The following is a 13,630-nucleotide window of genomic DNA, read 5'->3' as shown; positions in this document are numbered from 1 at the left end:
AGCGGCGGCGCCTTTAAGGCTCATCGGCGCCCCCTGGCGGTAACCGGCTCTTCCTCCTCCGGGAGCTCTGCCCCAGGCCCCGCGTGTGCGCGGCGTGTGCGCGGGCGCCGGGGCAGGAAGGGCGGGGGACAGGGCGGCGCGCTCCCCGAGGGGTCCCCGCGCGCCCGAGAGGCACGCGCGGGCGAACCCGCGCCGCGGGAGGGCGTGCTCCAGCTCGGGCTCGAGGCACGGGTGCGGTCTCGGGCGGCGGCCCCGGATCCCTAGAGTCCTCGAGCGGCGCGCGGTGCTGCGGGGCGCACGTCCCTGCGCGGGCGAGCCCCGCGGGGCGGAGGGGGCGGGGCGGCGGCGGGGCGCGCCCACCCGCGGGGCCCAGCCAGTGGCGCGGCGCGCTGAGCCTCCGCCCCCTGGCCGCCGCCCCGCCCCGGCCCGCCCTGCCTGCCGCCCCGCCCGGTAGGACCGCGCGCTGAAGCCCGCTCCGCGTCCCCGCCGCCGGAGGAGGTGCCCGCACGCTCGCGGCGCGCGCCGGCCCCACACGCTCGGCCTGTGGGCGATTTCCTCCGGACCCAGGCTCCCGGGCCGAGGAGGAAGAAGATGCAGACCTTCCTGAAAGGGAAGAGAGTTGGCTACTGGCTGAGCGAGAAGAAAGTCAAGAAGCTCAATTTCCAGGCCTTCGCGGAGCTGTGCAGGTGAGGAGGGACGCGGCTCGGGGACCCCCGCGGCCCGAGCCTGGTTACCCTCGGCGGGCGCGGGGCAGACGACGGCGACCCGGGAAGGAGCGGCGCGCGCTGAGGGCTGGTTCCGAGCAGCAAGGTGGCCGCGGGGGGCCGCGGGCTGAGTCCGAGGGGAGCGTGGCCGCTGTGGGCGTTGGGCTCGGACCGCGGCTCTCAGGTGCACTGGGGTCGTGCCGGGAGATCCCTGGCCGTCCAGGGTGGTGGGACCCCGGAAATCGGGGAGTCCACGCCAGCAGTCAGGGGTTAGAGGGTACTTTTGGATCGCTGTGTTTTTCTTCCTCCCTCTTCTTCCCCTTAGTAGAGCAGGGTACCGGCGTTTGTGTGGAGCCTACTACGTGCCTCGCGTGTGCACGGCTCCTGAAGCTGTCATTGCATATCAGCCGGCTTAAGCCCAGTTGAAATGAGTAGCGATACTTGGCTTGTCTGTGGTGATTTGCTGTCTCATTAGAGCCTCGCAGCAGCCTCGCAAATTAGCCAGGATGGTGATTCTGGGCCACGTGTCTTAGAAGAGGGACACCTACCAGCAGAGAGGTGGGGTACTTGGCTTGTAGTTCCAGGGCCAAGGAGTGGCAGAGCATAGAAAGTGATGGGTGGACCCACGTAGGGTAGAATTGTCTTCTACCATTCCGGCTGAGCACCTCGTTCTCCCCGCGCTGGTGCTTCAGTGGCAGAGACCGAGGGCTTTGATGGAGCTTGCTCTTAATACATTACAGAAGTGCTGGTTCCTAGAGTCAGGTGTGCCTTGCCTCTCCGCAGAGCTATTGGTTACAGCTTCTCAATGAAAGCCTAAGAGAATCCAGCCCCCACACCCCATCCCCGAAGCCTTTTGCAAACTCCGGGTGGAAACCTTTTGTTAAGTAGTCTTTTTCACTTAGTAGATTTGACTTTTGAAAATGGACTTCACTTGTAGTTCCATCCCTGGTGGGTGCCCCGAATTTTGGAGAATTGAACAGTTGGGTTTCCATTATCCCTTGGTGCACAGGGGTTAGTTAGCAGTCTGAGCTGGCACATAGAGGCCGCCCTGGCAGCACTGCCTTGCCCCTCATGGCTGTCCAAGAGCCTGCTGCTTCTCTGTCCCAGGCAAGCCTTACAGGCCCTCTTTGACCACAACTGGATGGGATAATGCCTATTTATAAGGGGGCCCTGGTTCTGCGCCCCTTATAGTTCCCTTGTGGGTTTGGCTGAGTCTCCCAGACAGGCCTCTTAGGAGAAAGCAGGCTTTTCACGGTCGGCAGGGCGTTCAGTGCAGCCCAGAATTCACAAGAAAATCAAGAGGAACTCGAAGCCAGAGCTTTGGAAAAGCCCAGGGCTTATGGAACATTTTTTTTTTTTTTTTAAAAGGACAGTTGGACGCTTGTACCATAAATAAACACACTGTGAAAAGGTTGCCCTAGACAGCAGAAAAATTTGGAGAAGCCCCTCTGTCGTGTTCTGGAAGTCCAGTTCTGACTCGAGGGGACCAGAGCTCCCCCTGCTGTCAAATAATTCTTGGGAAACCCCAGTTCATCCCTTGCATCCTTGTTATTGATAGCACTCTGGGTTTGTGTCACCCTTTATCTATACCCGAGGCTTGTCCTTGGCCTGGTGTGTTTTATTCTGTAATTAGCAGGCTGTAGCAGAAGACTTAAGGGTTGAGGACTGACTCCCAGACCTGCAGGTTGGCTTGCCCTTCCTGTGGGCCCTCCCTCCTTTAAAGAGGCGGGGGAGGGGGGGTCTCAGGGAACCCCGAGGTGTCAGCCCGTCTCACGGAAATCTTATTGAGCATTCATTTCACAGGAAGGGTGGCTGAATTCAAGGTCTACTTGGCCTTCCTTTGACCAAGTGTTGGCTTCGGAGAGATGGCAGAAAGTCTCTGGGCCTTTCCAAGCAGCTCAGGAATCCTACTGTGCGTTTTTATTAGTATAGCTTTCGATGCTTTGTAGCTGAAGCTTAAGATGGAAAAGAAAACAGCAGAAAGAGTTTTTCTGTTGCTTCTTTACTTTCAGGACAGAGCCCCCTGGTGGCCACATTGTTAACTAAACAACTGTTGAGATAGTGACCCCTCCCCCCACCCCCCCTCCACTGTGTTTTGTTTATTGTGAATGCTGGAGTGGTCTAAGTGGCCCCCGAGACCCTGTGAATGGGCGTCGTCCTGTTCTTGACGTTCAGAAACTGGGGGTGCGGTGCTTGTGTATTGATGGATGGTGAATTGTCTGTGAATTTCCTGACAAAAAGGGCCAGGGATGTTGGGAAATGACTTGAACTGTGCTCCAAATGTTTGCAGCAGCATCCGTGAGGACTACTCAACTGCTCTGGGATGAGTGGTTTAGCTGATGGTCCGGCCTTGTAAAAATCCTTTCGCAGGGATTCATCTCATTGGATTTACAGACCGGGGGTGGGGGTGGGGGTGGGGGTGGGGGTGGGGGTGGGGGTGGGGGTGGGGGTGGGGTCACGGGTGCCTGAGAGAGCATGGTCCATATGTCTCCTTTCCATTAAGAGCTCCCAGTCCATCCCTGAGACCTTGACCTCCCCTTTCAGTCACTCTTACCCTTGCTAATGTCCAGCTGTTGCTAATTGTCTCTAGGGATGCTTTCCTTTTTGAGGTCCAGCTATGCCCTCTGCAGTGTACCAGGTTCTGTTTTTTTCTGAGGAGAGTGCGCAGGGCCCTTCCATAGGCAGTTGGAGCCAATTCCTGGCAGGTGCCCTACCTATCATAGGCAGGTACAAAAGCCAACCTTTTAAATATGTGCCCTGATAGCATGGGGCCTCTGGGTGGCCAGCCGATGGGCTTTGAACCAACCTGTTTCCAGCGGCCTTGTTTATTCCCACCCCTCCTTGTTGTCTCCTCCCAAGTACAGGAATATGTTCTGGCTAAGTTCCTTTACCCTTCGAACCTGCCTCTCTGCCCCTAGCTAGAAGTGACCTGGAAGCTCCCTCATCCCTCCTATGTGGCTTTTCTAAGATGGGCGGTCAAGGTTCCCAGGGAAGTGGAGAAATGGGAGGTTGGGCCTTGGGGAGTGTTCAGCTAAGGGTAGCTGGCTGGCCTGGGTTTCCTTCTTGCCCATTCTGGCCTCAAACACCCGAAGACCTTCCTGCCTCAGCCCCCACTGAGTGATAGGATTAAAAATGTAAGCCACCACACCCAGCTTTCCACTGTAGATTTTAATGTGTCTCATCTCATACAAGCTCTCTAATAGAAATGGGGAGACCAAGGCTTGGGACCTACCTGCGAGGGACTCTGGCATCAGTTGGAAGGCTTACGTGAGCTCGGCCCGAGTCTTTACTGGAGAAAGCCGCCTCCGTGTTTGTCCAGTGTCCTCGATAGGCTAAGATGAACTATTGTGGAGGCTCCTGCAGCAGCATATCTGGGGGGCTCTTGTGCTTGAGAAACCTGGAGGCCATCTGGTCTACCTCAGCTTTTGGGGGAAATGGGCTCACAGGGACATCTCGGACCAAGTTATCTTTGTGTCCTAACCTGCCAGGACCCCTGTTTATACAAGTTTCAGAAGGGACCCAGGACTTTGTTGATACTCAGGCACACCGAGCACTTTCTGGAGTCTGGGGCTGGTATTAGGCAGTAGATTGAAGTATACAGTGCAGTGCTGGTTCATGGAGCTTGAAATTTGGTGCCTGCAATAACATGGTTTTGGAGAATGCTTCTGGGCCTGTCTCTTCCCCAGGACTGTATATTCCCACTTCACCCCACCCCCATGATTTGAGACAGAGTCTCACTATGTAGCCTAGGCTAGCTTTGAACTTTTGTTCCTTCTGCCCTGGCCTCTTCCCTCGTGTTGGGTTTCTAGGTATTCCCAAGCACACCTGGCAGTCTTCTTCGTTTGTGTTTACGCTAGAGAATCAAACCTGTGCATGATAGGCAAGTGCCGCCAAGCTACACCCCGACCCTATTTTATCCTTTAAAACAAAGCCATCTGGAGGCTGCTTTCTGCTGAAATAGCCTTGTATTCTGGGCTGAAATTCTAGGCGATTCTGCAGGGGGAGAGAAGAGGATCGTTACCAGGATTGAATGGTGCTGGTCTGTAGCCCAGCATTTTTCTGTGTATTTTAGTAGCTGGCTTTGCTATGACCTCAGAGCTGTGATAGAGAGAGGCATCCTGAGTCAGGTTCACTTTACAGCAGCCCATGAAAAATGTAACCCAGCCTTGCAAATAAACCCCTCTCTCCAGCTTTTGGGTACAGACTGGACCTGCTGTGGGGGGAGATAGATGTCAAGTCTTTGGTTAAAAACTGCCTGGGTTTCCAAGGCTGGGTTCACAACTGACCATCCATGTGATGCCCATTTGGCTTTGTAGATTTCGTGACCTTGGACTAAGTTTTTGCAGGTACGGTCTGTGATCATTGCTAACTGACTCTCTTGCTAAGAGGTGGGGTTAGTGGAACTGAGCCTCAGGTCAGCCTACCCTGCCTGGTGGCTGTTGCACTTTACCACCTACATCTGGCTCTTACAACCCTTGTCTTTGGCAGGCTGCTGGAGCCTCCTAGCTGGAGAATCTGAAGGAATCATGAATGCAAGGAGGTAGTCTTGTTTTTTTTGTATTTTTTGTTTTTTGTTTCTTTTTTTTTTTTTTGGTTTGGTCATTCTGAAGAATTCATTCATTCTGTGCTTTGTGAAAATGCTGTCTTCATTAATAATCTCATTACTATTGTTAGCTAACATTCCTGATTTCCCCCCTTTTCACATATTTAGGGCTTGAGATGAAGCTCAGTCGGTAGAATGCTTACCTAGCATGCATGAGCCAGCGCCTGGGGCTGATCTGCACCACATAAAACCTGGGTGTGGTGGTGCACACTCCCGCAGCTGCAGCGGTCTCGAGGTGGAGGCAGGATGGTCAGAGGTTCAAGGTTGGCTACACTGAGTGTTCAGTGCCATCCTGGGTTATGTAGCCCTGTCTGACCTAGAATTTGCTTTGTAGTTCAGGCTGGCCTCTAACTTACAGAGACCTGTCTGTCTCTGCTTCTAAGTGCTGAGATCTAAGTGTGCACCACCAAGACCCCCCCCCTTCCCACACCCCTCTTAAAATACAGGCACATGATGCAAAATTCACAGGGCCCGAAGCACATAATGAAAAGCCAGCTTGTCCCTTCTTGGCCCTGAGTTCAACTGCTCAGGGAACTCAGCAGGCTGTCTCCATGGGTGTTGATGTGACCAAAGGGGAGCCTGCAGCCTGTCTCTGTTCTTACAGTGGTACATTATGTGTGGGGTTGTATATCTTGGAGAAATTCCACATTGCTGCTTCCTTTGGGGCTTCTGTATCATTGTGTGTGTGTCTGTCTGTCTGTCTGTGTATATGCAGTGTGGTTCAGCTCTTGAAAGGATGGAGACTTTTTTCTTCTTCTGAGGTTACCTTCTGCTGCCCTAGAAAGTTTGACAGTGGGTGCCCCATCCCTTGCCTGGATGTGCATTGACAGGTGTTGGGTCAGAGGTCACATTCATTCCACTTTTTCTTGGCAGTTCTGAAACAGTTTTACTGTTTCCAGTTTCAGAGGGTGACAGGGTGGCAGGAGCTACAACCCACATGTTCAGCACACAGTGCTAGGCACTGGCCAGATGCAGGGGTGAGAAGGAATGCCCTGGTTTGCATTTCTTTTCAGCATAGTGAGACTGAGGGGGTTCTGCATGGGCTGGGCCCATGACCCTGCTGGCTCCATTCCTAATCATCAGGCATCCCAGGCATCCCCTAGTTGTTCCTCTCAGTGAATGAGCAGGTTTCGGGCACTCAGTGGAGACTTTGAGATGTGGTCTCTGACTGGTAGGATATAAGAGCCTTTGTTTTTGTTCACCTTGGTAAACTAGCTTCTGAGAGAACGTTTAGGCACATCCTTTTCAAAAGTAGTATTGGATTTAGAAAGCAGGCCCTTCACCAGAAGGCCTATGTTTCGAAGGTCTTCCTTTCTGCTTGAACTGGGTTTACCTCAGCCTCCCCCCTCCAGGGCTCCTGGAGAGCCAGCTTTGGGGAAGGTATGAGAGAGTGAAACCAAGGCCCCCCGGGTGAAGAGGGTGGTACGAGGTCACACAGTAGGTCCTGCTCTAAGGTCTGAGCCCCCTTCTAACAGCTGGAACTAAAGTCTCCCAGGGAACAGGCCCTTTCTGGGAGCTGTGGGTGAGGGCATGATTGTATTGGAGCAGGTCTGGCCATTCCCATTGGGCTATTTGAATCTGTCTGGGGCTTTGTCTTGCCTGCTCTGAGCCTTCTCAGAAAGCAGCCTTTGTGGCCTGCATCTCCCCAGCAGGGCCTCACAGGCTGGTGTCTGGGCCCCTTATGGTGCCAAGCTGCAGCCTGTGATGTCCCCCTCCCCCACCCCACAGTACCCTCCCACCACCTGTTTTTAAGGTTCACTAGGGTGGATCTGCCTCCAGATATGTGAGGATTTGAGAATCACTCCCAGGAGGGAACCCCCCACAGGACTCCTGCCTCAGCACCTCCCCCTCCAAGCCTGTGCATGCTGGGTGCCCCACCCTGTAAACTGCTCAGAATGTCCCAGGGCACACCTAATGGACTCTGCTAAGTCACCAGTGGTCCCTGGAGGGTGAATCAGGATACACAGGCCAAAGGCCTTCTTCCCCCAAGAGCTTCTGAGTGATGTTCTGAGACACCCCCCCCAACACACACACACACACACACACACACACACACACACACACACACACACACACATATATACACACACACACACTGCTAGGCTTGTCTTTTCTTTGTTATTCTGCTTTTCGTCCTCTCTCTTTAAAAAGTGGGCTCCTTGACGGGAGAGATTTGGAGTGTAGATACCTACAACACAAAACGGACATAGGTACTCGAAGGCATGTGGTAGGGTCAAGGAGCTGCCTGGTGCTTTCAGAAGCCTCTGTCTCTGGTTCAGCCAAAGTTCCTCGTGACCCTGAAGTCCTCTGGGTCAGGGGAGAAGCACCTGAGGTGGAAGGAAGGAGGAGGAAGGGATAAGTCCTAGCTTTGCCTTATTCAGTGCCTCAGCATCTGCCCAGTCCCTAGTGCTGGGTTCTGGTCTTTCTCTGCTAGTGTCTGTGAGAGGGAAGGTGAACCAGTAGGCCTGCACATCACACACACTGCAAGGTGCAAGGAGCCTGGTTGCTCGCAAACTGGAGAGGATTGTGCTGGCGTAACTGAGGCTGCTCAGAGCTCTGGACTCTCAGGGGAGGTGGCATTTATTTACTGAGAGGGGTTGAGCACTCCCTGGAAATGCTGAAGGACCCACAGAGTGGGCAGGGTCCCCTGCGTAGGAGTGCAGAGCCTCCGTCACAGCCCTGAGTTCCACGTCACTGAAGGTAGCCATCTAGGAAGGGGCAGGCAGCTTTGGGTATAATTGCAGGTGGGTGTCCACATCCAGAGCCTGTTCCTTGGAAGTGTGATGGAGGCCACGTGGGTGGCTATGTGGCCTTCCCACCAGCCAAAGGAACTCTGGTTCATCCGCTATGCTCTGGGGGCCAAGGACAGGAGGAGGCATGCTCCCCTCTGGCCTGGCTCAGTTCTGCCTCTGTGTTCAGGAAGTCAGGAACTGTGGACCCAGGGCAGGTGACATGAGTGGGCTCCAACTGATACTTGTGCTTTTTTGGGTAGTCATTAGTTTGCTACTGACCTGTGCGTGTCAGCTTGCCCAGCGAAATACCTGGGCTCTTGGCCAGACACGCATCTATCTTCTTCTTCACCCAGCCATCCCAGAAGGTGAAGCTTTTCCAGGAAAGCAGGCTTGGCGCGGAATGTCCTGGGGATTCTTCTGAAAGATACAAAGTGTCATTTGCTGTGTTACTGGGCGTCATAACAAAACTCTCACATGCAGGCAGCACTGGGTTAAGTAGGCTAAGCCAAGGCTGGGCAGGCCCCTGCTTCTTGGGTGGGGCCCTTTCAGATAGGCACTTTGGAAGCAAACATTCCTAAGCAGGTGGTCTGCGCACACAGTCTTCGGCTGGGAGACCCTGACGTCTAGGTGCTCACCATGAGCCAGAGGTTGTTGTCTGATACCTTGTTGGAGCCCAGCCCTCGGGAGAGAGGGGGGCCAGGGCCACCAGGCAGGTTGCCACTTTCTGGAAAATCTGTTTTCTACACCTTTGAAGATTTCTTGCCTCTGGCTGCTGGTTTGCCTTGGAGTGTTCTGGTGAGACTGGAAGAGGATGTTTCTGGGCCCTGGCCTGGCCACATGCAGTACCAGATATCAGAGGAGGCTCCAGGCTTGAGGGAGAGGTGAAGACACAGCCCCAAGATGTTTTCCTCTGTAGCTTCTGGGCTTCTCACCAGCTGACTGTGTGGTGTTCCCTGTGCTCCTAGGCCCAAGCTGGGATGCAGGGATGGCTGGGATGGCTGGGATGCAGGGATGGCTGGGATGGCTGGGATGCAGGGATGGCTGGGATGGCTGGGATGGCTGGGATGCAGGGATGGCTGAGATGGCTGGGATGGCTTGTGCAGGTGGCTGCCAAGCCTCTTAAGGTCTGTGTTTTACCTCCTCTTTCCTCCCTTGTATGTGTAGCCCGCAGTGGATCTCAGAGGCTGCTGGGATCCTCTACAGACCTGGCATGATTGCAGATGGGAAACCCACTCTCCCAGGTGGGTGGTGCATCTGTGTTTGCCAGATGAGAGAATTTAGATTCAGAGAGAGTCAGGATTCCCCCTTGGGGGCCGGTTGACTCTTGAAAAAAAAAACCACATTTCTTCCACCCGGCCGGGTCACCTTGTCTTAAACGTAATATCCATCCTCCTCCTCGGTACCCATTTTCGGAAGAAAACCAAGGGGGTTGTGAGCTGAGCATCCTCACTGTGCATTTGCGGTCCCAGAGGGTGGTGGGCGGTGGAGATGGCATTGAGCTCAGAGCTCAAGACTTGGCCAGCTGGCTCTGATGACTGTGCATGCTATTTTTCCCCGCCCCTGCCTCTGCGCCTGCCTGGGGGTTGGGTGGTGGTGGCAAGTGCAGCAGGTGCTCCGTGAAGGGAAGATAGTGTCCTCTGGTGAGACAAAACAAGAGGCCAGCAGACAGGTAGCCTTCTCTCTCAAAGGCTTGGGGGGTGGGGGAGAGAGGGTGGGGTTGCTGTCTACTGTTTTCTAGAAGGGCTGAGGATGGCAAGTGGGGTCAGGAGTCAGGGGTCAGAGACCTCTTGCCCAGTAAGTAGTTCCACTTTCGTTTCTCCATTTCACTCGTGTTTCCACCGAGCTGCCAGGCCTGGGCTCCTGAGGTGAGGGGACATGGGGACAAATAAAATGGGTCATTTGTCCTAGTGAGGTTCCCAGGCCACTCCCTCCCTCTGGGTGGGCCCAGTGTCTTTCTTTTTAAAACAAACTCACTTACTCCTTTACATGCTCATCAGATAGGTCCCCACGGTCCTCTGCTGCGTGCCAGCCACCCCTGGGGCCAGAGCAGCTTGAGTGAGTCCTTTTAGGGCCACTGTTTGGCCACAGTGTGCCAAGCTGGGGGCCTCCTAGGACCCTGGGATCAGATCTTCTTTACACAGGCTGGATGGAATTTCTTCATTGTGCTATACTAACCGTCTCTCGGGGAGGTAAAGGAGGCTCTGACGAATGGAACAGTTAGCCCCAGTTATAGAGCTGGCAGGTAGGGGTGGGGAGCTCAGATTTGAGCCTGACTCGACTGACAGCACAGCTTAAAGGGGTCCTGATATTCGTCATGGGATCTCCTGGGACCGTTGCCTCCATCCTGAAGCAAGCCTGCCTAGTGGTTTGGTGTGGAAACAGAAGTTATTCTTCGTGTACCATGTTCCTCATCTTGAACCAAATTCATTCCCCACGTAGCCTGTGTTCAAGGAGGTTTGGGTAGCCAGTCCCTTTAATGCCTTAGGGAAGGCTGAAACTGTGGGGGTAGGTAGAGAGAGGCCCACAGCAGGTAGCTTCTGGCAATTGGAAATCTGAAGGTGCCTCAGCTGGTGGCACATGGTCCCCTCACAGGGTGGTAGAGCCATGGTCAGGAGATGGCTCTTTGAAAGCCATGGGAGCTGGGCCTCCTGTAACACAACAGCGGTCCTTCACAGAACTTTGGTTTGCTTACAGCCTTGCAGCTGGATGTTTGCAGTGCTGTCCATTGCTTTCAGTCTCTTCTGTGGAAAGTGAGGCTCAGAAAGATCCCTTTCTGGAGTTTCATGCTGTTTTGAATGTCAGGATTGGTGACTCCTTAGTGGCCCACAACCTTGGCTGTGCGTTGCTTGCCAGAGGATGACAGGTACTGATTCACTAAGAGCCACTTTGGTCAGATGCTGGGTCTGCCAAGGAGCCCTACCAACAGTATAGCTGCTATCCTACAGTGCCAGTGGCTGCCCTGTTTGTAAAACGCTCTGTCTAAACTCTGGCTCTGGGGAGATCCTAGTGTCTTTACCAATCATGCCCTGAGCTCTTGAGTATAAGGCCGTGGGATCCACTCTCTGTTAAGTGCTAATTGTGGGCCTTCTGGGATCTTATCCGCTGAAACTAGATCCTTAGAAGGTTTGGGAAACTGTTTACAAAGTTCGCCCAAATTTGGCAGTCTCTTGGGAATATTTCTTTCCGGGGCAGTTTCTGGGTCTCAGAAGGTTGGCCAAGGGATATCTTTCTGACTGTGTGACTTTGGGACACAGACTTCACCTCTCTGTTCAGATGGAGTGAGTGAGGGCAGGGCATCTTAGTGGCCTGCTCTGCCAGGCCCAGCCAGTGGGAACCGTTAACTCTTTGTTTTGTTTTTCGAGACAGGGTTTCTCTGTGTAGCCTTGGCTGTCCTGGAACTGTAGACCAGACTGGCCTCAAATTCACAGAGAACCTCCTGCCTCTGCCTCCCGAGTGCTGGGCGGGCATGCGCCACCATTGCCCCACGTGAATCGTTACTCTCGATTGGCCTAAGAAGGTTTCCAGGAGCTTTAGCTTCAGTATCCCTGGAAGGAAAGGAAGATGGAACAGGTCAGGCATGTAACCCCAGAGGCCTCTTGGCTAGATTCCTGTCAGAGCAGGGGACAGTGGGGATCTCGCTCATTGAGGGGGTTACAGCCCCCATGGGCCTCTTCCCTATGTGTTTCTGCCTTCTTGGGTCCCTCACTTCCTCCCTGGTTGGACTTGTTCTTGGTCCCTGTGCATCCGAGGTGCTCAGCACCCATAGGCTTCCCCACTTTGTCTTGCAGGCCAGAGGCTAGCCCTCGAAGGAGCCGCCCTCAGTCACCTGAGTCACACCGTGTTCTGCAGGGTGACATGTAGGGGTACGCGGAACCCTGGTTTAGAACCTCTGAGCCACATACAAAGAGGTCTTTGCAGGTGGGAGCTCAGAGGGGCAGGCCTTGCAGTGGGTGTTCTCCTTTACAGCTCTGGGGACCTCAGGTGTCCCTCCTTTGACCTGAGCAGTGCCAGCCGAGTCAGGGTCAGTTCTGTTCCTGGCCATGCCTGGTGGGTGAGTTACTTTTGTTGATGGGCCCAGGGTGAGCCGTACCCCTCTCTCCGACCTAGTGGTCTTTCATTTGGCCTTGCTAAGAATTCTTTGTTTTTTGGGTGCTCACCTGGGCAGGGAGGATTGAGTAGGCATCCCTTCACCTGAGACAGTCTTTTGGGTTGTAGCCAGTTCTGTGGCCTCGACCAGCAGCAAGTTGTGAGTTGCAGGGATTGGTGATTGGTCTAAGGGGCAAGTTGATTGTATGGTTAGTTCTGCAAGCTGAAGGTTGGATAGGTTCTGGCAGAACCCTGGGTCCTGTGATAGGGGGTGGGGGTAGGGGTGGGGGTGGCTCTCGCTCTCGTAGTGCTTGATTCATGGAGATCTGCTTTCAGGTATAGGTGAATCCAGGGCTTCGAGTGATGGGCCTTGCAGCCTGTCTGTCTGTTTCCCTGCGGTTATCTACCTGGTTATTCTCAGGCCCATGCACTGAGATGAGTCCTCACAGCTGGCTTCAAGTCGCTACAGGGAGTTGGACTGAGTTCCTTAGTGTGTTTCTTCATTTGTTCTATGTCACAACCCTGTGAAGGCCGTGTTTCCAGGACCCTAGTTTCCTCATTGAATTTGCCTGGTGTCACACAGCTTGTGGGTGTTAGAGTTGGTTGCCAGCTCTTGGGCCCCACTGGGTCCTCAGGCCAGGGTTCACACACCAATGGGGATCCACTGTTATCTGTCATTCTGAGCACTGAACCAGGGCTTCATCTAGGGAGTGATGTGTGCTGGGTGTGGGGGATGAGCCATTCCCTGCCACAAGGCCTTAGTGATGACAAGGTAGACCCTCAAAGAAGCTGGGCTTTTCCTAGAGGCAATGGGATGGAGGTGGGGAGAGGACCTCACCTCACTCACTGGCCTTCAGTCGCCAGCCGTGCTACTATAAACTATCTCTCAGTTCAGTAGAGACCCTGGGTCGGGGCCTGAGATTTCACACACACTGTCTATAATCAGGACAGTATTCCTGCAAGGAGAAAGATGAATGCCCCCATAAGTCAGAGCCTCAGTATTGGCCGCCTTTGTCCTCCAGTAGGCCTGATTCTGTTTTTTCCCTATGGTCAGTCTGCACAGGTACATTCAAGGAGTCAGGATCAAAGGCTGGCAGATGGATGATGTCCTTGGAGCTGGTATCCTCCTGCCATGGTCTTGGGGAGGCTTCCCAGCACCTTAGAGTGAAGGATGAGGTTGCTGAGTGGACCTTGGGGTATTGATACTGAAGTGTTTTGGAGTGAAACAGCCCATGTGTTCTGTAAACACATTGGCCTGTTGCCATTTGGCCGTGCTTGGGGAGAGTTGAGCTGTGTATCTGCCAGGACCCCTGAGGATCCTGCGAGCCAGGAGCAGCTTTGACCAATCAATTGGGTCCTTGGATCCAGAGGAGTGGCTGGTCTGGGGGTGGGGGGTATTGATCTGTCCGGGACTCACCTCTGATGGTGTGTCAAGCTGAGTCCTGGCATCTGGCTACCGAGCAAGTCCCATGGGAGCTGCGGGAGGCCCCCCTGGGGACATTTCT

The 13,630-nt window shown here is 54.2% G+C and overlaps 1 protein-coding gene across 2 annotated transcripts in view; it reads left to right on the top strand.

Moving 5' to 3' along the window:
• Nucleotides 1-432: 432 nt before the first annotated feature.
• Nucleotides 433-13,630, top strand: part of Itpk1 (inositol-tetrakisphosphate 1-kinase) — a 137,649-nt gene continuing 124,451 nt past the window's right edge. Inside the window, exon 1 of one of the 2 annotated variants that reach the window (XM_029484710.2) lies at nucleotides 433-686. In XM_029484710.2, coding sequence (XP_029340570.1) covers nucleotides 592-686 — 95 coding nt within the window. In that variant the 5' untranslated portion in view covers nucleotides 433-591. The remainder of the gene's footprint in view (nucleotides 687-13,630) is intronic. The other variant, XM_021179444.3, reaches the window with a different exon arrangement.

Source organism: Mus caroli, unplaced genomic scaffold (assembly GCF_978045245.1).
Source record: "Mus caroli unplaced genomic scaffold, Mus_caroli_1 scaffold_14, whole genome shotgun sequence".
Taxonomy (NCBI): Eukaryota; Metazoa; Chordata; class Mammalia; order Rodentia; family Muridae; genus Mus; species Mus caroli.
Note: the sequence above shows the minus strand (reverse complement) of the source record. Positions and strands in the feature narration are given on the sequence as shown.